The following is a 17265-nucleotide window of genomic DNA, read 5'->3' as shown; positions in this document are numbered from 1 at the left end:
AGGCGGAGACTGTCGCCAGAAGCCGACTGTGTTTCCATAACCAAAAAGCTTGAAAATTGGTAATAAGGGATTGTTCGGTATACCATATCAATATTTAAGTTTCGTATAAGCAGTTTCCAAAAGATTTTGAGATTCACGCGCCAGCGCGTGATAGGCACTGGAGGTCAAATTTGGCTTTAAATGCCGCATCACGCGCTGGCGCGTGACATAAAAACATAATAATATAGTTTGTAAATAATGAAACAAAAAACATGGTAACATTAAGAAATACGTTTTATTTCATACCGAACCAATACAGATTATAAATACTGTGTGTCAGAATGTTACTTATGTATAATTTTCGCACAATCTAAGCAATAGCCGGGTGATCCTTCACAAACACTGCAGATATAGATTGTATCCTTACGTTTCCCTTCGGAATAGCAACGTTTGCATTGCTTCCTCAATATCTTTCCACCTTTTCTTTCTTCCCGTGGTTTGAGCACATGTTCCAGTTCAGGTACATGATGCACAGTATGAGGGAGATCAGATGGCTGTTTTAATAAAGATCTGATCACTGATAAACGGAAGTCATAAAGTTGCACCTTGTTATGTGAATATTTATTATAGATATGGTGTGCATTTATCATTATTAGTTGCAAAATATGCATAAATATTTTTGTAGGCCACCTAATGGTTTTCCTTTCGCAAGGATAATAGGCAAGCATTTGATCTTGCTTGTCAATGCCTGACATAAACCTATTATACTCAATTATAGGCAATGGTTTTGATTTCAGTTCGCCTCGTTTGTTCTGCATTTCCACCATATCATTTTGGTATTCTGTAGATATGTAACTGACATCTCTTCTATCCTTCCACTTAGCAATCATTACACCACGGGCACACCTTGATAAAGTTTCTCCTTTCTTCAGTTTTTTTTCTCGAACCTCTTTCGGAAATGTTTTCCTATTACTTCTGATTGTCCCAGTACAATGTGTTTGTCTGTCAGCGAGACACTTAGCGAGTTCATAGCTATTGTAATAATTGTCCATAAATATGCTATGCCCGACATCTAACATCCCATCAAGTAAGTTCATGACGACTTTTTGTGCATGTCCTTTTCCACCAGAATCATCCAACATACCGGTATACACTTGAAATTTGATAACCATGCCAGTAGGCGTTGTGATCATATACAACTTGATGCCGTACTTATGGCGTTTGTTTTGAATGTACTGTCGAAAAACAAGCCTTCCACGCCACAATATCATAGACTCATCTAAGCTAATCTCACGTCCTGGATAATATATTTCCGACATTCATTCATTGAACAGATTCACCATTTTCCGAATTTTATATAGGCGATCCCGTGGACATACCTCTTTCTTTTCTGGATTTTTTGCAAAATGCAAGGCCCGCAGTAATAATAAAAAACGATTCCTGCTCATGTTGTCTGCGAATACATGTAATCCGAACAGCTTATCTGTTTTCCAATAATCTTGTATGCGGTTCAGTCGAATGGTTCCCATATGTAAAATTAATCCTAAAAATACCAGCATTTCATCTCTAGTGGTGTCCTTCCATGCATTTATTCGAGAATGTTCTTTATTTTCTCTGGGAAGAAGTATTTCATGAGCATAAACATTTGTTTGTGTAATTATTTCATCCAAGATATTGTCGGTTAATAAATGACGAAAGTAATCTATTGGATTCTCACCTGGCACGGGTTGCAGCAAAGACTCGGATTTTGTGAAGCGAAACTGTTTCATTGATGTTACGTCATTTTCCCACACGACGTTTTCCAACTTACAGGGATCCTGCAGTGAAAGTGTAGCCTCTTCCACAATACCTTCTTCATCTACACTTTCCGAATCCGAAGTGTCCTTTGGAGGGATAAAATCTTCATCATCGTCGTAACTGACGTCACTGGAATATACGTCAGATAAATCCTCCAATATTTCTGCAATTTCTTCATCTGTAAGGGATTTTTTATAGTGCACTTTCCTTCTTTTCGGGCCCGACTGGCCTGCTAAACTGTCATCTGCACAACTCATATTACAAGGCTTTTCCTCACGTCACGTAACAAAATATTCAACACCACATACAACTACATATAGTTTAAACCCTTTACTTGACGCCAAAACAAATATAAACAGCAGAAACACAATGCCAACTGAAGTTGACAACTTCATACAAAAGTCTAGTGAATCCCGCGCCCACGCGTGATTGGCTACTGGGTAATGATGCCACATCCCGCGCCAGCGCGTGATCGGCTCTTCAATACTGCTGCGACATCACGCGCTGGTGCGTGATCGGAAGCGAATGTGTTAATTGAATATGCAATTGGAACAGAAGCATGAAGATATTTCCTTAGGGAATGTCTTTCAGGCTATTTTTGAAGGAAACTCTAAATAATGACAGTTACCACTCCACTTGGATCATATATTGGCACTCTTAAGGCTTTTAATTTACTTGACCAGTCTGCTTAACGTATTATTATGTACTCCTAAAAGAATTGGATGAAAGGAATAATATTACAGATAAGTAGCATTTAATTTTCTTTGGAGAAAAGCGGCATTTCTATGGTGCAACACTGAAACAGCTTGTTATCTTAGGTTTTATAAATAATTTTACCATTAGTTGTGGCATAGGAAAGCAAGCTTATACAGCATCAGCCAAAGGCACATTTATACAGTATAAAGGCACATTTCTGCACATCTGTTCTGCAACTGTCTTTTCTCAATTTGAATTTATGCTTCCTCAAGTGCATAATCTGAGCAAGAAGAAGAGTCCCATCAGCATTGAGTTTGCTCAAACCATTCAAATTCTTATACACCTCAACCAGATCACCGCACATGCCTAGTCTTCAGATGCTGCAATTTGCAGAGCTTAAGTCTTTCTTGGTAAGAGGACCCGTTTGTTCCCCTTACCAATTTCATTTCTCTTCTCTGTATTCCTTCCAGCAGCTTTACATCCTTCCTAAAATGAGGCCTTCAGACCTGTATGTAGTACTCGTGGTGTGGCCTGGCCATTTCCTTATACAAAGGGATAATCACCTCCTTATCCCTGCTAGCAAAGTTCCTGTATATCATTGACAAGACCCCATAAGCTGCTCTGGCAGCCTGTCTGCATTGATAAGAAAAATTCATATCTTACTGCACAATTACCCCCAAGTCTTTTTCATTCTCTGCTGCTCCGAGTGTGGTACTGCACAGTTGGTACATTACTCTGGGGTTACTGCTACCCATATGCAGTACTTTGCATTGCCAATGTTAAACTTCAGTTGCCACTTTGCAGCCCATCTGCCCAAATTATCTAGATCCTGTTGCAGTAGCACACTGCCATTACTGTCATTAACAACCCTGCCAACCTTTGTATCATCTGCAAATTTGGACATTAAGACTGACAATATCATTGATACATATAAAAACAACAATGGGCCCAGTGCTTACCTCTGGGGACTTCACTAATAACATTAGTCCATGAAGAGCAGTGTCTATTGATTACCATTGTTGAGATGATCATTTATTTTACAAATGAAATCATGAATGCAATTATTGAGTATCCAGAGCCGAAGCTATGGTGGGACAAGCAGGACCCCATCCCCAGCAATTTAATGGTGCAATCGATCAGTTATATATTTTAAAATTGCTTCATTTTTGATTTAATTACAGTCGGACCTCTGTTTAACCAACTTCTTTATAACAAATTTTTTTGAATTCTCCTTGGTACTCGTAATTACATTTAAAATAGTTTTCGTTGAACAAAGAAAATTTCTATATAACAAACAGATTACGAGAGACAACTTTGTATGGATTGTTCTCACCTCTGGACTTTAGGAAATTTAGGTAATTAGAAACGTGAATTAAGGGTGAAAGGGATTACCATTCCACAATGTTAGCGGTGTCCGTAAAACCTATGCAGTCACATACTGAGAAGTCGCGCTAGTCAATATGCTTTCCATATCCAGTCAGAGGATTAAGAAGATTCCCGACATGGATAATAGCCTCTGGTCAACCTGTGTTGTGGCTCCCCTTTACTCCGACAAACAAGCATCTGTTTTTCAGAGAAGTGAGTGATCCATGCCTTCCAGTAAATTTCTCCTGTCTAAGTTTACATGATCACAGTAGCTGAATATCTGTGCGATTCTGACATTTTACACAGTATTAAAAGAACTAGTGATAGTAGCAACAGCGAAGTGAGGGGGGGGCAGCGGGGATTGAGGAAACTAAGATATTATATAAACTTTATGAAGATGAAATGTTGGCAGATTTTGAAACTTCATCACGGCTTTCACTGTGTAGAAAATGCTCTACAGGCAATAATTAAAAAAAAAAAAAAAAAAAGACTATGCATTATATCACCAATCTCCAAAAAACCAACTCGAATTAAGAATGATTGCTGAAGAACTTGATGTGGAAACTATAAAGATCAGTCATGTGTTCAGGCCACAATGGGCAGCATGTAGCTTGCAGACGGCAATTCCAGGTTGGAGGAATTATCCCGCTTTGTGCGAACATTTGGAATCAGAAGTTAAATATTCGGAATTATTAAATCTACTTTTAAATCTGGAATTTCTTAACCATTTAACACTAATGATCAACATCCTGCAGGAGCTCTCTTACCTTTCAGAAACTCTACAGAATCACTATGGTAAAAGCAGATAAATTAATTATTCAAACTATAAATGCTATTGCTAATTTGAGAACATGTTGAAGTGGAAAGAATTTGGAGGAATCAAAATTGAAAGTAAGAACACATTTAAAAAAATTACATTGTGACAAGTTATTAAATGTATTGTTTTATCCTTAAAGGATAAGTTATTAATTCAACAGAGTGATTTTAAATTAAATAAAGAAAATAATGATACCATTGAGGATGAGAAATTGAAAGAAATTTTAAACATATGCTACCCAAAATCATGGAATATGAAAACATTCATTTTGGTGGCAAGACGGTGAAAACCGAATAAGAAGTTTAAGTTTTCTGATAAAATATGAAATAAAAATTGATTTTAGAGATTTTGTCGAAGACAGTTTATCTTTAAAATCGAGTGAAATTCCCCTTTTCAATTAAGAAAGCCAGAAACCATTGAAACAATTGCGATTAGCAGTGCTGAAGCTGAGCGAGCTTTTAGCGTAATGAATAATATTGTGTGAATGAATGAATAATGTTGACAATTAAACACATTGCAGATATGATGACCATACATCTAAATGGAAAACCATTGCTTCAATTTGATCCGAATCATTACGTCAAATCATTCCTCTGTAATCATCGCTCAGCTGTTGAGCAAAGCAGAAGATCAAAAACAAATATTAATAAAGAAGTAAATTGTATATGGCAATTTTTAGAATAAATTTTTCTTGAATATTTGTGTAATAATTTTTTTCATGTAATCTGTGATTTTTGTGTACCTTTTCTAGAATAGTCTGTTTTTTATGTATTTGTTTTTATATTGTGGAATATTTTGTGATAGTTTTTATGTTATTTGTGATATGGGAAATATTTTGTGTTATTTTTTATTTGCGATATTAAAATTTTATCATGAAAAAAATTTATCCATTATATTTCCCTAGTTGTTAAAAAAAAAAAGACAAATAAAAAAGCAGCGTGTGTGCTGAGCACACATGGTAGATGGTTTATGTGAAACATCCTTCGCATTTATTTTAGGTATTTTGATTTGTATATATTGATTACGAAATAAAAGCTTTTTTATTGTAAATATTTTATTGATCATTCAGAAATTTTCATAATTTCTGGAAGACTAGATACGATGGATTTATGATAACTAAAGTAAGAGATGTATACTTATGATTGCAACATATCTAAACGTCTCTGGAAAACAGCGTCGATTGAAGTACTGATTTTGTAGTTGAAGTGACATATGCAGCTGTTAGGGGCACCTAACAATGGAATGTAACGAAAATGCGAGACGAAAAAAAGAAATTGACAAATATTTGTATTGTTGCAGTCATATGATAAACACCTGTATTGTCGCAGTCATACTTACTGCAGTAGTTACTTCAGGAAGTATGATTGTGACATCATACTATTCAAAAATTCTAAAAAGTTAGAACTCCAGACGCTATCGTATCCAAGGATCATCATCATAAAGGGAGGCACGATGGCCAGGTTTTTAAGTTTTTTTTTTTTTTTTTTAGATAGACCTAGGGATATTATACATATACACCTATACTCATGGTTAAGGGGATAATAATCCTCGTCCATCCACGCCCCCTGAATCCAACCCTGACTCGAGACCAGTCACAAAAAATGCGTCATGTGCTCTAATCACACTACTAGTAGTGCAAGCGTGGGAAGTGCCTCTGGTGGAAGCTGCAGATGACATCACTTCCGTGACTGATCAAATTTACTCAGTAGGAAGTCGGAAAAACTGCAAGCCCATTCTTAAAGTATCCACAACTCAACACTGGTCATTGGCATTTCTACTGCTAAGGTCACGGAGTCTAAAACAAGAGGAGGCGATTCTGTTCTTTTGTTCAGTGAGAAAGTACTTTATGGCTGCATGTGATTAAGTGATGCACAAGTTCTCGTGGAAGAATGTGCAGGTAGTACATATTTCATCAATTGGCTGTGCATCACTTTCAATTAAATTTTTTATAAGTTTTTTTTTATAATTTTTTTTTTTTTTTTTTTTTTTTTGTAAATGTTATGTAATATAGTTAATAGTCATTGTCTGGTTGTTTTGCTAATGGGAGATGAAGTTAGGAAGGTAATTAGGATAGCAGTAGACACTCCTACCCACGTATTACGCTAATATCTCAGTATGTGGAAGAATTTTAGTTGAAGGAAAGCAAAAAGTATGACTGAAGGATATAAAGCTGGTGCTCAGGTTATCTGGGAGCGCAATTTCCTATCCGTATGTTCAGGGCCTTTACTAATACGGACGGGAGATTGAGCTCCTGGATAACCCGAGCACCAACTTTATATTCTTCAGTCATATACTTTCGCTTTCCTTCAACTAAAATTCTTCTACACTCTGAGCTATTAGTGTAATACGAGGGCAGGAGTGTCTATTGCTATCCTAATTACCTTCTTAACTTCACCTCCCATTAGCTAAACAGCCAGACAGACTGTTAACTATATTACATAACATTTACAAAAAATAAATATAAACTTACTAGCTCTTTGCATCTATGCAGCCAGTGGCAAGATAGGCGAGTAATTTCATACAAATTATTCATACTAATTACTTATACAAATAACGCGCGCAACACACACACACACACATATATATATTTTTTTTTCTTTTTTTTTTTGTCAGATGTTTTGCAGCATCAGTTCTGTCAGTTTCAGTGTGTGAGAACCTATGAGATGCTATTATGAAAGAAGAAAGAATTAATGTATGGTGGTTCTTGGTTGGGGAACTGACAAGTACACAAGGAATCTTGAAATATAACAAATTATCCCTAACATTATGAGTTCAGCTGACATCCATTTTGATCCAAATCTTGAGCAATATCTTTTAGTTTGTATAAATACTTGGTAGCTTATAGACTACTTCTCTGAATTACTGCTCATATAGCAATTGTATTTGTTAACATCAGGTATTCCCAATGAAAATTATTTTAAAAATATCTAAGATTACTGTAATCACCTTTTCAAAAACAATATACCTTCCAAGAGTAAATCTTGGAAGTAGTTATTTCTTGATTAAATTCCATATCAATATACTGTGTTTTTTGTTTCTTTATATGAAAATTCTTAATACGTGAGAATCACTGCTGGCTTTTTCTTGTTGCCTCTGTAACGTATTGGTATAGAAATCAGCCGTACAAGAAATCCAGAAATTTTCTGCTACTTAGGGTTGCCAGTGCCTACTGTCTAATCAATATCTTAAAATTTTAAATTCTTGTGATAAGATACACACTGATTTTCTGGATTATTCTGCTTATCTGTAGTTCCTCATTATACTTATCACAATAATTTAGCATATGATGTACTCTTACTTTTTCTTATTTTTGTTTTCTCAATACATATATCACTCTAGACTGAGTTTCAGCTTGAGAAGTATGGCATGTAGTTAATATAAATAAAATAAAAGCAGGATTAAAGTAGTAATAGAAGAGTTTTATACAAGACTAACTGAATATTATATTATCAACCTGTGTCTACTGGATTTGCTGTTCTAGAATACATGTACAGAAACGTACATGTATTCATACATCCAGTTCACAAAAACATCAATTGTGAGTGATGTTTTCATGAAATGGATGTGTGAAGGTATTGCCACCATCCAGCAACACACAGGTAGACCACAAAAGCTCATACAAGAGGGTACTCAAAAGAATAGTATGATAATTTCATTGGACATCCCTGCAAAACAACTAGGAGTTTAAGGCATCAAGTGGAGTTCTGTACAAACATTTCCATATGGAACTCCACACATTGGTTTTCATCAGAAAGTGGCAGCACATAAGCCAAACATGCAGTTGCACTTTGTATGGGGCAGTGAACACTTTAACTGGTTCTTAGAGCAGTGGAAATTAGTTTTGTGGAGAGTGAATCATGCTACACCCTATTCCAATCAAATGGATAAGTACAGATGTGGAAGGTGGCTGGAGAACAACTGCTTTATTTATTATTATTATTATTAGCCATGTGGTGCAAGGAAGCCTGAGGCTTATGCTCCAAAAAAAATTGAGTCACCTTGAGAGAGAGAGAGAGAGAGAGAGAGAGCTGTTGGAGTGCATTGTGCCACCTCGTCAGAACACTGACTGTGTTCTGACGAGGTGGCAGAGGTGTTCAGATGAGGTGGGGTTATGGTGTTGGACTGTTTCTTGTGATATGACCTAGGACTTTGGTGATTGTGCAGGAACCATGAATGCTAGTAACACTGGTCGACATGTAAAATGTCCAATCTTGACTAATTTTATGCTGCTGAACATGAAAATCACATTAAAATTTGTCGATTGGCTCTTGTTTTCGAATTACAGTTGGGATCTCATATTAGTAAGTTACTCTACATTATCAACTACAGCTCTCAGGAAAATGCTGAGAGCCGTAGTTGATGAGTACTTTGGGTGTAAAGTAGGTGACCAGTTTTTATGACACTCAACGGGTGGTTAAATCAAAAAAAGGACGTTTTATGCCTTTTGCAGTGCCCATGATATGGGGGGGAGACAAAAAATCATGTCATAGGCTGTTACTTCTGTATGGCGCCTCCTATTAGAAAAGGGATGAAAATGAAGAAAAGTGGACAGTGACATCCAAATATACCATCTGCAATTCGTTTCGTACCTCACGGTGAAGTACCTATTCCTGAATCACCCAACCGTTTTTCTGTAAACTCTGATGAAGACACTGATGAACATCAACTTTGATATATACGAAGAAGTACAGCAGCCGTCTACATCAGTGATCCACCATTTTGTCCAAACCTTTATCCTTCTGAACCACATAAGATCACAGAAAGTGGGCTTCGTGACCTCATCAGGGATCTCAAACTGCTGAATAATAAGGCAGAGCTTTTGATCTCGAGGCTACAACAGTGGAATCTTCTAGATCATTCTGTGAAAGTGACATTTCATACTCGAAATAAAGACTATGATAAATTCTAACAAACAGAAGGTGAACTCACTGTTTGTAAATATGTTGATTATCTAATGGCAGCAATGAACATGAGGCATGTTCCCAAAGAATGGCAACTATTTATAGATGCTTCTCAGGTTGCGTAAGGCTGTGTTATTACACAATGGAAATATGCTGCCTTCAATACCTCTTGCATATGCCATCCAAAAAAAAGAAACATATGCAAACATGGAGAACATCCTCTTAAGTTTACGCTATCAGAAGTGTGAGTGACAGATATGTGGTGATTTATAGGTAATTGCCATTTTATTAGGACTACAAAAGGGTTACACTAAGTATTGCTGCTTTCTCTGTGAGTGGGATAGCGCTGCCAAGGATTTGCACTGCGAGAAGCAGAGTTGAAAATCATTAACACCTGGAATGAAAAACAGCATTTGAACTTCTGGTAGATCCAAATAAAGTTTTGCTTCCACCACTCCACATCAAACTGGGGCCCATGAAAAATTTCATGAGGGCTTTGGAAGTGAGTGGTCCTGCATTCATATACTTGCAAGATAAATTCCCAAAACCTAGTACAGGGAAGATTAAGGCAGGCAATTTTCATTGGTCCACAATTAAGGCAACTTTTCAAAGACGAACAGTTCAAATGTGTCCTTAGTGATAGTGAGAAATCAGCGTTTAAAGCCTTTCAAAATGCTTCAACTAGTTTTCTAGGAAATGTTATAGCCAGCAACTACCGGCAGCTTGTGGAAGATCTTACTTCGTACAAAAAACTGGGATACAACATGTTAATGAAGATGGATTTCTTCCCACCAAACTGGTGCCATCAATGATGAACATGGTGAGCACTTCCATTAAGATATTGCAGCAATGGAACAAAGGTACAAAAGCAAATGGAGTGCCACCATGTTAACAGCTCCCGAAGCTGAATATAAGTGAAAGGCAAAAAGGTCCCGTGTTTGATACAGATATGTTCATAGCCACATCTTATTGCCATATAAATATAAAAAACTATATTTTTTTTAAAAACAAGAGCCAATCTGCCATTTTAAGGGTGCCTCCATAGCTAAGTGGAAAGGAGCAGTAGTGCGTAGCACACGCTTCTTGGTTAGACTGGGTTTTGAGCCCGTCACCACCAAATATGGAGGATGCGGAAAGGTCAAGGGAATGACCACCGCATATTCCCGGAGCAATATGGCCTTAGTTGCTAATGCTCCTAAAAACCAAATGACAAACAAACAAACAGCCATTTTAAGCAGGGGTGCTAAACTATTTCTATGTTTAGCACTCCAAAATCTATAAAGTAAACTTACTTTCATGCCCATAACAAGATATGACCCAAAATTTGTTGTTCAGTGTAATTTTAACGTTTTGGAAAATTCCATGCCCCTTGTAATGTGGCAGTCCTTTGGTATGGACCCATATATTTCAATAGGATAATGCTCCTTATACCATCCATATAGTGCTGTTCAAAAATGGTTGTGACATGAATATACAAAAGTTAAAATGGCCAGGGTAGAGTCCAAGTTTGAATCCTTTGGAACACCTATGGAATGAACTGGAATGGCTGGTGTTGAGGGCCAAACAGCATATACAACATTGGTAGCTCAACTGTCACTGTTCTGCAGGAAGAATGGGGAAATATTACTATTGCATCTATTTGTTGGCAGAAAGCCTACCCATAAGGGTTTATATAGTGAACAAAGGGGGACTAATGTAGGAGACTGCTGTTTAAGCGATCGACAGTGACATCATTTTGAAAATTACTTCGTTCAATACTTTTTGAAGGGTGTTTATATATGTGTTCAGCGTCTCCGTAGCCAGGTGGGAAGGAGCAGCAGTGCGTAGCACATGCTTCTTGATTAGACTGGGGTTCGAGCCCGTCACCACCAAATACGGAGGATGCGGAAAGGTCAGGGAATGACCACCATATTTCCTGGAGCAATATGGCCTTAGTTGCTAATGCTCCTAAAAAAAAAACCAAATAACAAATATGTGTGTTCTTATAATTGTGCTCTTAGTAACTTTAACACAGTCCATAAAAATAATAATCCCATATAAAACCCTAGAGCCTTTGTAACCCCTAATGGTTCCGAGCTACACATGTCCCACTAATCAGTTTCACTTTTGATTATGCATGCCATTAAACTGTTAATTTGTGTATTCCCCATAGCAGTTTTCTGAACCTGATATACTGTCTCAATAGCATCAGCAGATATTCTCAAACCCTTTATATTCAAGTGTATGCCATCTCTATAAAAACTGGCCCTTCTGTGTTGAGAAAAATTCTACCCCATGAGCCTTGCTGAGTCTTTCCACGGCTGAATTGATTGGGAAGGATCTCATCATAAACTCCCTCCTATTGTGCCTTGGAAAAATTCAGACACTTTTAATTCCAGCCCTATCAACTTTTTTCCTCACATTTGCCTCATATATATTAGAGTATAACCTCAAATTGCCTGTGCCTAATATTATTAGTACCAATGCATACAATAATACCATCCTTTGTACCCTTAAAAGATGATAATTTTTAATTTCCACATTTTTCTGATAGTAGAGCCACCAAGAATAACTATTTTCTAGGGACTAGTCTCTGCTCTTTCATACTATGTAGCCTCCTTCATATTACAAGGGTAGTCTCTAGCATTGAGTTGGGCAGCTGAACACATGAATCATCTGATTCAATCCTTTGATTTGATTTAATTACTGCTGCATTGCATTACAATGGTGATATTAGTATTTTAGTGTCATTGTTAATATTGTTTAATAAAGTTATTAAGTGATCATTAACATTTTCTATCTATTAAGGTGATAAGTCTGCTTTGAATACTTCCATTCCACAATCTCCAAAAGTCCATTTGGGTGTCAGAAAACAGAAGCAGAAGTATGATAGTGACAAAATGGATCCCAAAAACAAATGTGAAGATAGTAGAACTACTGAAACAAATATATCATATGAAGAACAGAATGAGAACCAAATTTCTTCATATGTGCAGCATTCAGAGGGATTACAACAGACATGTGGTAAAGCATTTCTCAATATTGGAATTTATTTTATAAGAGCCATTATAGCTGTTTATTTATTTGCCAACTGGATTTTTGATAACTTTCTGAAAAATCTTAATTTTGGTTTGTTTTTTTTGTTGTTGTTTTGCATTCTTTTAATATTTTAATATTAAAAAATATTTAATTCTGATTATTATATTATATTATAATACTTCCTTGTTACAGGAAAAATATAAACATATATAAGACATGTAAGATTTTTTTTATAGGTGGGTCAAATGGAAATCTCTCTCAGACCAGATTTGATGTACAGGCCACTGTGTCCTATGTAATACAAAGAAGTGTTGTAATTGTTTTTCTGATTGATGTAAAAATTACTTCAATTTTGCTAGTAATCAAATGAATGAATATTAATTCCTTACAATGAAATCAATGTCATAAAACTGCTGTCTTTCTGTTGATCATTAAGTTACACCATTTATTCTTTCCAAATATGTCCTGACAAAAATTTATCCCCAGAGGCTCACGTCTGGTGAGTATGGGCTTGGCATACCCAGGGTCCTGAGCTGGATATCATCATTCTTCTCTTTCTTGGTGATTCCCTTCTACACACACACACACACACACACACACACACACACACACACACACACACACACACACACTCTCTCTCTCTCTCTCTCTCTCTCTCTCTCTCTCTCTCTCAGGGTAACTCTTTTTTTTTTTGGCTGTAGCATAAGCTTCAGCTTCCTTGCACCATATGGCTAATAATAATAATAATAATAAAAAAATAATAATAGGATTTACAGAAATATCACCTGTTTTAAGTAATTATTATGTGGCACTACTGAATGCATCACAAATAATAAAGTTAATAGACAAACTTATCTGTAATCTAAACCTCCCAAAGACTTCATCATTCATTTCACAAATACTGGTCTCAGTACAAGTCTCAATGATGTCCATTTTCCACTTATAGTCTGCTCCCACTTACTTTTTCTGACAGAATTCCAATTATTGGTTTCGTCAACCACTGCTCATCCCTGTTGTCCTACTTATTCACTTCAAAAGTGTTACTTGTTCATATGTCTTCTCTAGTATTCCTTGACAAAGACTTAGTTAGACAGACTTAAAATCATTCTACCCTATTCTGTCAAATCCATTCTTTGCATCTATGATTAGTGGAGCTGTTCTCCCAACTCCGCTAATCATATGGAACCCTTTGACTTCCTTTCTCTGAAATTTGACTTTCTCCAGTCCAGTTTTACAAACATTGAGGTAATTTTCCTTGGCGATTTTAACATTGACAACTTCAGTTGACTTTAGTTTTCTGGTCACTGATCCTGCTGGTAAAGTTGCCAAGTGTTTTTGCAATTACTAATGACCTTGCAGATTGTTCATTTACCTAACAGAATACAGGACAATATTCTAGGGACATATCCAACATAATTGATCTTTTTTTTTTACAAATACAACTCTTCAAAGTACAGGTCAGTGTTAGTGGTTCTTGAGGCATCTGTCATCACAACTTGATGATCCTCCATTTTCTAGTGTGGCCTCTCTCTCTCTCTCTCCCCCCCCCCCCGTTTGTATTATTTGCCATTACAATAATGCAACATAGGATGATCTGCATGATTTCTGTTCCTCTTTAATGGTTGGATTACTGTTTTAAATCTCTTGATGTGAATGTTTCCCAGAGCATGTTAGTGAAATTATTCTTATAGGGATAAAATCCTTTTATCCATACTCCACTTTTAAAATCTCATTCTTAAATATGGGTTTTCCAATAAATGTGGTAGGGCTGTTTTAAGATAAAAAAGTAGTATATCAATTGGCTTGCATCCCGATATCCATATTTATTTTTTGCCTACACTAAAGCTCATAACAGTTCTAAAACAGTTATTAATCCAAACTAGATTTTGAACAGGCTAATTGTGGAAAACTTGCTCCTTGTCCAAATGATTGTCAAGCATTCTGGTCTCTTGCCAAAGCCATTGGCTTCAACTTTTGCCCCATGTATACTTTTGCCCACCTTTGTTAAAACCTGATGGTCTATCCTCCTCAGCTAAAGATTTACTAAAGACTTACTAGCATCCTACTTTTCTTCTAACTCTTGTATTGATAAGCTTGGTAAACACCTTCTACCATTGCCAGTACATTTCACTCAATGCCTACTATAGTCTTCTGTCAAAAGGATGTCAGAAGAATTTTGATGCCAAGAAAACTCCAGATCCTGATAGCATTTCTTCACTTGTTCTCAAAACCTGTGCTCCCAAGCTTGCTCCTATTCTGTGTTACCTTTTTACACTTTCTTATTCCACTGGTGTTTTTCCTTCTGCTTGGAAATTGCTGATATCCAGTAAGTTCCTAAAAAGGCTGACTCTTTCAAATCTCTACCATAATCAAGGAATGAATTAAATGTGGTACAATCAGTTAATGATCTCTGTCCCTTTTTTACCATGCACGAAAATGCTGTATTCAGCAGCATTTTCGTACATGGTAAAAAAGTGATAACTGTGAGGTGGTAACATTTCTTGAAATAAGTAATTAAAGAAATTTAAAAAAAAAATAACTATGAAACTGTAAAATAAAAAATTGCAAACCAAATTAACAAGCAAGAGCTAGAACTCACCATGGAGAAGCGGGGCGCCTCCGTAGCCAGGTGGGAAGGAGCAGCAGTGCGTAGCACACGCTTCTTGATTAAACCGGGGTTCGAGCCCGTCACCACCAAATACGAAGGATGCGGAAAGGTCAGGGAATGACCACCGCATATCCTGGAGCAATATGGCCTTAGTTGCTAATGCTCCTAAAAATCAAATAACAACAACAACCATGGAGAAGCACAGCTGTATGGGATCCTGCTTGGTTATTGATGTGGTTTGTTAATTTAATCTTATTTCTCTACATTTTGAATTACCTTAATTATTTAAAGTTATAATTTGTTATTTTAATTTCTGTCTTGCTTTTTATTATTAGTTAGTAAGAATTTATATTGTATATTTTTACTATGTTTAGACTAGGGCTTGCATAAAACCGAGAAATTTCAAAACCGAGTTTAACCGAAGTTTACTCTTAAAACCGGTTTTAAAACCGATTTTCTCAGACTTAGGGAAAATAATTAAAAGCTTATAACACAGGTACTGTATTTATTTTATCTTGGGTAGATTGTACAAATCGTAATCAAATATTTTAAACAAAATCTATCACCTCTTATAGTAAAAAAAATAAAAAATTAAAATGCTCCAAAAAAGTAACCAGCTTGAGATTATACAAAATTACAAATTGTATTCAAATCTTTTGAATAAAAACTATCCTCTCGTATAGTAAACAAAAAAATAATAAGCTCTATAATAATATTAATAATAAATAAAAAATAATGTGAAAAAAAAAACAGCTTGAAGAAATTACTATTTATTGCTCAGCTTTTTGCTGAAAATGATCCTTTAAAAAACACAGTATATTAAGCATTGTTCCTGATAGACTTGACCTTATTTTTGTGTTAAAGAGACCAGTGATCGAAAACAAGTCTCTCAGATTGGACACTTGTTGGTTTAATGGTCAGCAGTGCTCTATAAACTTTCTCCAGCTTTTCATTTCTACTGCTAGTTGCCTCCAAAATTTTAAATTCTTTGCTGATTTCCAATTCACTCGGATATTTTGTCTCTTCAGTTAATCTCTTTATTACACTATCATACTCTCGCATGAGTGTATCTCCAACATCGGAACTAGACGAGTCTTTGTTTTCTTCTAAAAGAACAGTTCGTTTATTTTCAGTTTCTTCATTCAACGCTAAGACTCCTTTGGAATGTTTTGCAAATAATCTCTGATAAATCTCTTCAGCATCCTTTTTCAAAACTTGCTTACTTGGAAAATCAAAAGTTCTTGAACCTGAATCTTCTTTAGGAAAGAAGATTCAGGTTCAAGAACTTTTGATTTTTTGGGGTTGTGTAGATAGCTCAGCAAAGCCACAGTTTGGCAATTTCGTCTTGCATTGTAACGCTGCAAAAGGCTTTGATGAAACTTTAAAGCAAATGGGTTTTCTGCTGTATCAAGCTTAGCAAGCAGAAATTCTATTGAAGACTCGGCTTTAAGTAAGTCTATCTTCTGAGGTTGTAGCCTTCAGAATCATTTCAACTGGTCGCTAAGTTTCACATATCAATTCAAGTGTTTTCCAGTCATCATCAGACACAGCTTCAGTTGACAGTACTGCACATAGAGCATTTGGAATGCAATTTTTCAATTTCAAAAATCTCTCAATCATATAGAATGTTCTATCCCATCTAGTCTTGCAATATAATATAAGTTTATATTCTTTCCCATTAAATTTTGCTTTAACAAAATTTTGTAATGTCATTTTTGGTAGGCGATTTTCGAAAAAGCTTGCAAATTTTTCTGACTTTGTTAATAGTTTGTGCAATATTGGCCATTGGATTGAAGAAATAAATGAGCTCATCGGTAAAGTCGGTTTGATAAAGCATGCCTTGCTGTCTTTCTTCAACTTCTTCATCATCACTACTTTCTTCATTATTTTCATTTTCTTAATTGTCTTTGGGAGACTGCGGCACCATAATTGATTGCTTTTTCATAAAGTACATCTTTTTTTTTTTTTTTTTTTTTTATGAAAACCCCAAACACGAAAGGTATCAAAACCTATAGTACTTAGTACCGTGCATGGGTTGAAGGAGAAGTATGGGGGGGAGGGGGATGCCGGAAACTTTGCTCTAG

General features: G+C 36.0%; 1 protein-coding gene across 1 annotated transcript in view; it reads left to right on the top strand.

Moving 5' to 3' along the window:
* LOC150090937 (tRNA endonuclease ANKZF1-like) overlaps positions 1–17265 on the top strand; it is a 224663-nt gene that overhangs the window by 103691 nt on the left and 103707 nt on the right. The window contains exon 9 of the mRNA XM_090373536.1: positions 12343–12558. Coding sequence (XP_090229662.1) covers positions 12343–12558 — 216 coding nt within the window. The remainder of the gene's footprint in view (positions 1–12342; positions 12559–17265) is intronic.

The sequence above is a fragment of the Mastigoproctus giganteus genome, chromosome 1 (assembly GCF_048544385.1).
Source record: "Mastigoproctus giganteus isolate SK-2022 chromosome 1, ASM4854438v1, whole genome shotgun sequence".
NCBI lineage: Eukaryota > Metazoa > Arthropoda > Arachnida > Uropygi > Thelyphonidae > Mastigoproctus > Mastigoproctus giganteus.
Note: the sequence above shows the minus strand (reverse complement) of the source record. Positions and strands in the feature narration are given on the sequence as shown.